Source organism: Rhea americana, unplaced genomic scaffold, assembly GCF_003343005.1.
Source record: "Rhea americana isolate MKP2758 unplaced genomic scaffold, rheAme1 scaffold_17, whole genome shotgun sequence".
NCBI lineage: Eukaryota > Metazoa > Chordata > Aves > Rheiformes > Rheidae > Rhea > Rhea americana.
Window position 1 is genome coordinate 2,407,064 of NW_028185816.1, and position 10,371 is coordinate 2,417,434.

At 42.2% G+C, this 10,371-nt stretch overlaps 1 protein-coding gene across 1 annotated transcript in view; it reads right to left on the reverse strand.

The window, feature by feature from the left end:
• The window catches only part of RCN1 (reticulocalbin 1), a 14,093-nt gene extending 13,529 nt beyond the window's left edge, over positions 1-564 (reverse strand). The window contains exon 1 of the mRNA XM_085300981.1: positions 403-564. Within this exon, the coding sequence (XP_085157107.1) occupies positions 403-564 (162 nt within the window). The remainder of the gene's footprint in view (positions 1-402) is intronic.
• Positions 565-10,371: the final 9,807 nt, after the last annotated feature.

A 10,371-nucleotide genomic window follows, 5' to 3' on the forward strand; every position in this document is an offset into this window, starting at 1 on the left:
GGCGCGGCGCGCCACGTCTGCAGCGCGGCCGCCCAACGGCCCCCAACGGCCGCGGCGTGCAGGCGCGCGGCGCGTAACGGCCCGCGGCTTTTCGGGGCCCCTCAGGGCCCCTCCTGAGCGGGGYGCAGAACGGCAGCGCCGTCGGGGCGCGGCCGCGGCAGGTGATCCTGCCGGCCCGGAGGCCATGTGTCCCGGCTGCGGGCTCGGGAGCAGCTCACTCGGGCAAGCAGCCTGGCCGCCCGGTCCCTCCTGAGCAGCCAGCGCTGGGGGTGCCCGGGGGCTGGTACTGGGTGGCTTGTGGAGGCTCTACCTTGTGCAGCCAGTTCATAGCCAAAGTGCAGTTGTGGAGCATTCATTTCCACTCAGGTTTTCCACTCTTGCRACCTGCCCACAACTTTTTACCTGCGTTTCTGTTTGAAGGCTCAGGCTTCCGTAAAGCTCAGGCTTGCTTTTTCCATTTGGAAGGTGAACTACAGTTGCCACTGAAAACGAGCTCACTGATAATGGAGTTCCACCAGAAAATTGTCTGATTCCTTTTTGCTGCTTTATGACACAGTTTGCCATGTAGACTTGTTACTTTGGACCTCAGAGTACTGCTATTTTCAAATTGCAGCATCTAATTAGTTACCCGAGTCTGCAGGGTATGTGGTTCATATTTATGATACTGCCTGTCGCAGTGCCATCAGCACTGACGTGCTTTGATTTTCGTACTGTTTACTTGGATGAAACACTGAAGATGCTGACCCAAACCATGGCCTGCCTTCCACCATGGTTAACCTGGTAGAGATACCCTTTTGACCTAAACTTTGGATATAGCTGAACTGTGCTTGGCACAGGACTTGACTGTAATGACAATAAAAAGGTCATGTCAGAGATTTCCACATTTTCTTCTATCTTTAGTGATTCTTGCAAAGTTTGAACGAGAGCTGTGTGGAGCAAATTTGTCACTTTGCCACAGAACCATTTGTGGTAGTAGCAGGTTTCAAACGTTAAAACAGTCAAAATACTTTGCGTTTCTTAAGTTTAGATAGAGCAAAAGTGTAATGCACCCTTTTCACTTCAGTCACATGAATTGCTCTTTGCTTTACACCTGGCTAGACTATCTGGTGGATTATTTGTATGTTCGGCCTGAAGGAGGTGCTCCARTGCCGTTTCAGTGGGAGCTGTGATGTGCATCACATCATCTTGAAAATGCTCCAGCTGATCGTTCTAACTTTGTTTKGAGTTTACGAAACCAATGAGATGCAGTACTTTTACTGTTTTTCTTGTACTGAGCAAATACCTGTAAAACAAATAGTTGTCACTGAAGTATTCAGGAATACAGAGGCATGGTGGGATAGCTCACATGACTGGAATGCTGTCATGGATGGCTACATGCTTTTTAGAAAAGACAGGCCAGGAAGGCGAGGTGGTGGAGCTGTGAGAGAGCAAACGGATTGTATCAGGCTCTGCCTAGGGGCAGATGAAGAGCGAGTTGAGAGCTTACTCGTAAGGATTAAAGGGCAGGCTAACATGGGCAACACTGTTGTGGGTGTTTATTACAGCTCATCCTGGATGTGATCTCTAAGCATGTGGAGGAAAAGAAGGTGATCACGAGTAGTCAGCATGGATTCACCAAGGGGAAATCATGCTTAACCAATCTGACAGCCTGTGATGGAATGACTGGCTGAATAGATGAGGGGAGAGCAGTGGCCTTGTGTACCTTCACTTCAGCAAGGCTTTCGACACTGTCTCCCATAACATCCTTATAGGTAAGCTCAGGAAGTGTGGGTTAGATGAGTGAAGAGCGAGGTGGATTGAGAACTGGCTGAAAGGCAGAGCTCAGAGGGTCGTCATCAGTGGCACGGAATCTAGCTGGAAGCCTGCAGCTAGCAGTGTGCCCCAAGGATCAGTACTGGGTCCGATTTGTTCAGCTTATTCATCAGYGACCTGGATGAGAGGACAGAGTGCCTCCTCAGCAACTTTGCTGATGATACCAAACTGGGAGGAGAGGCTGRTACACCAGAGGGCTGTGCTGCCATTCAGAGACACCTGGACAGGCGGAGAGTTGAGTGGAGAGGAACCGCATGAAGTTCAACAAGGGCAAGTGCAGGGTCCTGCACCTAGGGAGGAATAACCCCATGCACCTGTACAGGTTGAGGATTGACCTGCTGGAAAGCTACTCTGCAGAGAAGGACCTGGGAGTGYGGTGGACGAGTTAACCATGCGTCAGCAACATGCCATTGTGGCCAAGAAGGCCAACGGCATGCTGGGGTGCATTAGGAAGAGTGTTGCCAGCAGGTCAAGGGAGGTGATCCTGCCCCTTTACTCAGCCCTGCTGAGGCCTCATCTCGAGTACTGTGTCCAGTTCTGGGCTCCCCAGAAAAGAGAGACATGGAGCTACTGGAGAGAGTCCAGCGTGGGGCTACGAAGATGATCAGAGGGCTGGAGCATYTGCCCTACGAGGAACGGCTGTGACAGCTGGGCTTCTTCAGCCCRGGGAAGAGAAGRCTGAGGGGGGATCTTATCAATGTCTACAAATACCTTWAGGGAAGGTGTCAAGAGGATGGGGCCAGACTCTTTTCAGTGGTRCTAGGCAACAGGACAAGAGGCAACGGGGACAAACTGAACCACAGGAAGTTCCACCTGAATATGAGGAAAAACTTCTTTACTGTGAGAGTGACAGAGCACTGGAACAGGTTGCCCAGATAGATTGTGGAGTCTTTTTCTCTGGAGATATTCAGAACCTGCCTGGACGCAACCCTGTCTAACATGCTGTAGGTGACCCTGCTTGAGCAGGAGGGTTGGACTAGATGATCTCCGGGGGTCCCTTCCAACTTTAACCTTTCTGTGATTCTGTGATCCTGTTAATCTCGTATTTGTGCAACAATTCAGATATAGCTGTTCATCTCAGTCTTCTAATGTTCCTGTCCCTGATTCCTGCATCTAATGTTGTTTCCAATGTTGTTCCAAAAATGAGGATGTGCTGAGGTGCTGTATTTTTATCTCATTCCTGATGCACATGGTGTTGGAGTGTGCTGCTAGTTAAGAGGTAAGTCATATACATGGAGAAGAGGTACATTTTACTGTCCATTCACTGGTCCATGACGTCATGTTGTAGCTTGATATATGATCTTAGTAACAAAGGAATATGAAGTTATTGGAGGAGGAGGGCAATTAATCTGTATAAATGTTCTGGCACATTTTTGTCAGAACAATTTGGAGCTGCTTCTGTGAGGAAAAAAAGTGTGGAATGGGCTAAGTACATACACGATCATTCATTTGAAAGCCTCCAGACACTGAGAGAGAGTGTGCCTCAGAGATTTCTTTTCTGATTGGAACATTTTAATTTTGCTTTCAGGAATCACAGTTTCTGTGAGTCCTGAAACGCAATAATTTTATGTAAGACAAGAAATCATGAGTGTTTTGATCCTTCCAGATTTGGTTTGGTACCATATCCAATATGATTTTCATGGAAAAGGAAAGACATTGCAATTACTTGTCCTTAAAAGGCTGAAGTCCTAGATTTTAACACTGAGAACAGATTCCATGTTCAGTCAAAATAGTTGTTAATCTGAATGTTGCTAGATTTATCTACCACTCATCAACATTTACAGACTTTGCTGTCAGGCTATCATGACCTCATCGAACACCTTGTAACTCTTCTGCAGAAACTTGTATTTCTTACTCCTTTTACTCAATTTACAAAATGGTAGAAGTTTTCCTGTAAATTCTTTATCAACCACATACTGAACAATTTCTCTGAGATGCTGGTATTTTTTTTTTGTTTGTTTTAATAATATTACTGTGAACATCTCTGCTGAGAGAAACCTATTGCTACTGAATGATTAATGTTAATCAGGTTTAGACTTTACTATTTTCATAATACACACTTTTTTCAGTAATGTGTCTGAGTTTTATACACATAAGATTTCTTTGAAACACTGGAAAATACTGGGTCTGCAACATCGGCAATGTTTTTTAGCAATACATTTATGTAGCAGCAGGCATGCTGGGTAGTTTATAAGCTTTTAATGAAACGCTGGCAGATATTAGGGTTTTATGGGCTGGAAAACAGTGCAAATCAAAGAGCTTTGCTTACTGTTTATAGCATTTTCTCCCTGAATCTAACAATATTTATCTCACTCTTTCCATCTTGCATTTTGCTCTTTACATATTTACTTTCCTTTTCGCTGATACATTCTTAGTGAACAAACTATTTTCCATGAAGTACACTTAGAGCTGCAATATGCCTGTTATCATTTGGGTCCAGTTCCCCAGATTAGGCCAAAGATGATTTGTGTTGAAGATGGTATAGAACAAAGATGTTCCATATCCTATTCCATCATAAATGTGTATTTTTCCTAATAAAGGTACATTTATATCTTTAGTGAGTATTTCTGGGCATCGTTAATTATGCCCTTCTTATGGCCCCAATGGCTCCCTAAGGGATGCCATTTTTTCTCACTGCCTGCTTGCTATTACCTTTCTGCAGCATAACTCTTTTCAAAGCGCATYATCTCTATCAGTATGGTTTCTGAGTCTCATGTGCTAAAATTGTCAAAAAACTTGATGGCATCATAGTGTAGTTGTAGCTTTCAAAGGAAGGACTTCAGTATTCTCTTACTTAAGTTTAAAGTCCATATTAAAACTAGAACAAGATTTAGGCCAAAACCTCAGTCACAGTTTTCTTTGAAAGGGTACGATGAAAGTAGTAGAGTGCCATAGTACCTACCRTTTCTGTGCAATGCTGTGCAAATATATCTTCAGTTAAAAAGTCAGTGTCCAAAACTGCTTTAAATCTTCTACCTTATCTACATTTTTATGGCCTGTATAGCTCTCATAACCATCGTGCAAAAGCATGCTTGTCCTGGGTGATTCCTAGAACTGATACTTTCATCTTCTGTCTTTGCAAAATTAATATGCTTTGTCTCCTGCTCGTATGCAGTATCTCATGAAGCTTAACTCCATTTACATAAAGATCCTGATGTAAATAGGTGAAGTACCACTACACTCATTGGTTTTCTCATCAACAAATCAAGTACATTTCAGTATCTTTATTTCACTATGATTAATGGCCCTTGAGGAAACCTAGAGAAATGRGAGAGTAGATTTAACTCAGCAGTCCAGGCTGTAATGGTGGCACTTTGTTATTACGGTTTGTTGGGGCTGGATGCTGAAACATAGACAAGCTTAGCTTACTGTGGGTGAATGTAGAGAACTGCCAGTGTTGCTAGGGTCTGTGTGGTAGTCTGACCAGTTTCCTAGGGAAAGCTCTGAAAGGCTAAGGCTAAGGCTAAGACGAGCCTGTTTCAGCACTGGAAAATCAACTCTGTAGCTCAGTTAGGGAGAACAATATTCTTTCATGATAATTGTCCTTATATTATACTAATATTGAAACAAGGTAAAGATTAATGTCTGTAAGAAGCAGCTGATTCCTAAGATCAGTAATGGAAGAACTTATTTTTCAGGGAAGCTAGGAATGGAAAATATAACATTTTTTTTCCCCTCAACTCTACTGCACTCTGTAAATCCAGAATAAATATAGTATTCCTCTGTACACAGAGTATGTGATTGGTTTGGATAGCTATGACACAATGATATATGTCACCCCAAATTAAATCTAGAAACTTATTTTGTATTTTCCAGATTCATATTTTACATTCCAGTTAGCCTAATGTGCTTTACATGGACTTAGATTATAGCAGCAGCACTATTTTTTTAAAACCTTATCTTTTCCTTAGGGCATAGAACACATTCGTCAAAGCTGTTGAAAAATCTCCATTGACACCAATAGACTTTAGTTCAAGCTGTTTGTACACACTGCTGCTGTACTTTACTTGAAGTGAAACCACAGCAGTATTTCAGAGTGAACTTTTTTATGTCTGTTTTATTTTGGATAATCTAGCATTAGATACCCTGTATTTGGACTTTCAGTCAAATTCTGTTAGGTGTTAATTGTTTTATTCAGTTTGGACCTACATCATTAGGTGGCATGTAACTACTGTCCCAGACCCTGTGGTGAATGAGAGGGTAAGAGAACAATTAGATCCCAGCCTGCAGGGTGGCTGCAGTAACATTGGAGAAGGATAATTTGGGGAACTTTCAGAGAGCCTCTTTGATGAGACTTCCTTTGGCCTGTCCTAACTGGCTGTTTGGTCAGAGTTTCTTCAACAGCATCTCTTCTTTTTTGCCTAGGTGTAGCCTACATCACTCCTTCATCTTCCTTTTCTTTTCAYGTCTGTCTTCTTTCATTTCTTCTGGTGCCTAACTTGCCAAAGWCAAGTTTCTGGACATAATCTACCAAAAATATCATCCCTGTACCATGAAGCTGACAACCTTGCTTTTCCTGTTTGATACACTCTTGCTCTGTACCCATCTTATCTAGCTGCACTGTARACTCTTTGGGCAAGGATTTTCTACTATTCGGAGTCCATGTGGGCTCCCTTGGGCATGGTCTGAGTTGACCCTTTACTGTTGTCAGTAGCATGGTTAACAATCATTTTAGATCACTTCGAAGCACTTTCGAAGTTTCTCTCTTATCAGGAATCCTTGTGATTAGTGTTTTTCTAGCATTTACATTTTCAAGTGTATGAAAAGATCCTTTGCTTCTGACAGCATGAATCTGTGTGCTGTATGTGCAATTTGCCCTGGTAATTACTTATGTATGGTGATAACCATAGCAACATCCCAGGTAGATAATGTCATGCAAATTACTGCAGCTCCAGGGATGGAAGATGTTAATACAAGTGTGTACTCGTACCTCTGATCTTCAACATTTTGCAGTGACTCTTCTCCCTCCCCCATACACGTTGTTTTTGAATTTGCTTTCCTCAGTGTGATCAGGAAGGAAAAAAACCTCTTGCTATTTTTCTCATTGATATTCACATAGAGGGAGGGGGAAGGTGGTCCTTCARTGTTTCTGTCATGAATAATTTTGTATGCACGGTGGAAATTCCACAGTGTATGTAGGGCATAAAAGTCTACAGACATGGATATGTTGCAGGGCTGTATTGTACTTAAGCCCAAGTTCTGCATTTGTAAACATTAAGTGCAAGTATGTGGGGATGGAATGGTAACCGCAGATGTTTTGACTGAGGAGTAAACCTCCCCCAAATCATTTACAGAGGAGATGGGCAAGCAGCTTTGTTTTTCAAAGCASACATGCTGTGGCTGAATACTTATCAGGGCCAGTGCATTGTCACTGAAATGAAGAAATAGCAGAGAGGAAGCTGGTAGCAGTTATCCCTTGTTTGGTCATAAGCAAGGGCAACACATAAATCTAYATGAATGCTAAGCTGCATATACACTAGTCATTGTGTAGCCTTAGAACTCTGGGAGCCTTAAAATAAGATAAACCTCTAATCCACAACTAGAGCTTTTTTGTTAAAAATATAAAAATTGAAGCAAGAAAACTGGTTAAGTAAAGGTTTTGCTTTGCTGATAGAGAATGAAGTTGTTGCTGAATCTTTAGCTTTGTGGTTAAATAGTGGGAATGTGGGTGTTCTGCAATCAGTGCTGAAATCACTGATTACCGAAGGCCGAACTGTCCCAGCTATTAAACTGGGAGATAACCTGATTAAACAGAGTGGAGATTTGCAGAGCGTCAGAGAAGGACTGAGCAGATAGCTAGAGGTACCTATGTAATTAGATCCCAGTTTGTAAGAAAAAAGCTCCCAAGGTAAGATGAGCTGTTTACCAGCACTGAATTATCTTCATTGTAGAAACATGCTCTCTTTCAAACAGAAGCATGGTGGGGAGTGGAAACAACATTACTTAAGTCACTGAGCAACTTGCTTTGCACTAGAGGTAGTAAATATAGTGAGTGTTAATTTATTGGAAATAAAATACTCCCAGTCTGTATTCCGCACCAGAAAGAAATATATAAAATCATTCTTTGTATCATCTAACAGAAAGTACTGAGCATAATTGACTGCTGGAGTTTTTGCCCATTTCCGTCTACATTACACATAATGTCATTTCACAGAATCACAGAATGGTTGAGGTTGGAAGGGGCCTCTGGAGATCTAGTCCAACTGCCTGCTCAAGCAGGGTCACCTAGAGCAYGCTGGACAGGGTTGCATCCAGGCGAGCCTTGACTATCTCCAGAGAAGGAGACTGCACATCCTCTCTGGGCAACCTGTTCCAGTGCTCYGTCGCCCTCACAGTAAAGAAGTTTTTCCTCATATTTTCCTCATTTCTCTATTCAATTTGAAAATCTTGCAGTGATTCCCTGGGGATGGCCTCTCCTTAGACTCCACATCATATTRAAGAGAATAATAGATGCTTTGAAAGTTCAGGATTAGCAAAACTGAGGTCCTGCAAGTTAAATGCACTCTTCATAATAGCAGCACTGCCAAACCTCTTAAAACCTTGTTTATAGACCATTTTCTTTGAATGACCAATATCACAGCCAGACAAAATATCTGACTGTAATTATCCAGCACTTTGCTTTCCATGGTTAGGGTGCTTCAGAACAGAACTGACCTCTTCCAAAATAAGCTTGAGGGAAGTAGGGATCAGCATTTACATAATATCTTTTGTTTCCCTCCTCTCTTCTTGTTYAAGCCTATGTTCTTTGGTTTTGGTTTACTTTTTTTTTGATCAGAGAGTGAGGTATTATTAACACTGGATTAAAAATGAAAAGAATGCAAGTAATCTGGGAATGTCTGAAAAATGGTGTCAGTTGTMTAAGAAACTCACAGTAGCATAGGCTTGCAATTGAAGATATCAGAGCTCGTAACAGAATCTGACTGCTGGCATTGCAAACCTTCCCTCAGAGCTGCAGTATCATTCCAACAAAAGGAGAAAGATGTGCATGCAAAAAGATTTGCCTGGGTTACTGTCACATTTGGGTTTAACATCTGTGTTTAATGATTCTGGTTCCCTATTCTAGTGGTGGTGGTGTCTCCCCACCCCGCACTACATAATCTCAATGTATTTTTGTTTCTGACTAACATATAGAAGGGGACCTGCTGACATGTAAGAAAGTACTATATTAGCCAGCTATGCAGATCGTATATTTTATCAGAAGACAAAGGAAATAATTATATCAAAATCATATGTCAAAAAAGCATATTTAATAAGTAATGTCTGATATGCATGATTTTATTTACGGTCTCTTCTTTTTCCGCCTCACCAGCTGCTTACCTTTGCTAGTATATGATGCTAGTATATGACATGATGTTCAAGGAAACATTGCATTGTCACATGCTGCAGACATCACATTGAGAAATTGGCTTGTCATTATAAAAATTGTAAAACCAACCCTACAATAAAGGATGCTTGTGGTCACAACCTCTGCTTTCTGGGAGTAGATGTGAAACAACATCCGCAGCTCTCATCTGTTGAACATTTTAACCCAGGCTTAAAATCTCCATGTGCAAAGGCCAAGCGTAAATGGGGCTTACCATAGGACTGGAAGAGATGCATAAGGCCTATTGCCGCAGAGCAGCCTGGAATTTAGGTATCTAGGGGAACAGGGGAGCTCAGCTTTCCTTCCTACATTTGCTCTTTCTTAGGGTATCATTAAAATGGCAAACTACAGGTTAGGATTTTGTGTCTGATGAGYCTGGTGCGAAAGGCATCAGGAAGCCTTGACAGCAGTTTGCTTCCTGAAGTGCTAGTGGATCCCTCCTGGACTCGTGTAGGTATTTCTGACAGGCTGCTGCAGCTATGAGTGACCATGGCTCTGTGGCTGCTTCCTATTCCCTCCTGGCAGTTGATGTTTCCTACCTCTCAGAATTCAGATGTATTAGTGATTTCCCTGGATGGAAAGGATGAAGGTGCTCATTTTGACAATATTAGGACCCAATAAAATGACATGTAGGTCTAAAGCAAGTAACTTTATCAAATGTAAAGAACTATGACAGAGGTGCCACAGACTCATATCTCTGTAGTTTGGGGAGTAACTGGGAAGAAACATGAATACTCAGCCCTTAGTGAGCAGCTTTGCCTTCGGAGAGAGGCAGACCTGATCTGGCTTGAGAATCAGGGGGATACTGCCTCTAAGTTTAATTACTGTTTGCTGATAGTACATAGCACAATTACCTGCTAACATTAAGCTACCTCAGAAGTGAGGCACACCAGCTGCTAATGGAGACTGTCCAATGTCCACTGAAATCAGCTGAAATCTTTTCAGTAACTGTAGTGAGTTTGGTGTAGTTCTCAATAGTACAAAGCAATGCTGCATGGCTTGCAGGGCAGGACATGCAGAATGCTGTAGGCAGTATGAATTCCTTTTGCTCTTGTTTGGATCACTGATTTTTAAGTTGATCATACAAACAAATCAGAAACTACATGTAAACTTAAATGCAGATCTAGTGTACATTACTGCAATAATGGAGAAGCCATGCTCTTTTAACCAAATAAGAAAAATAGAAGTAGGCATCT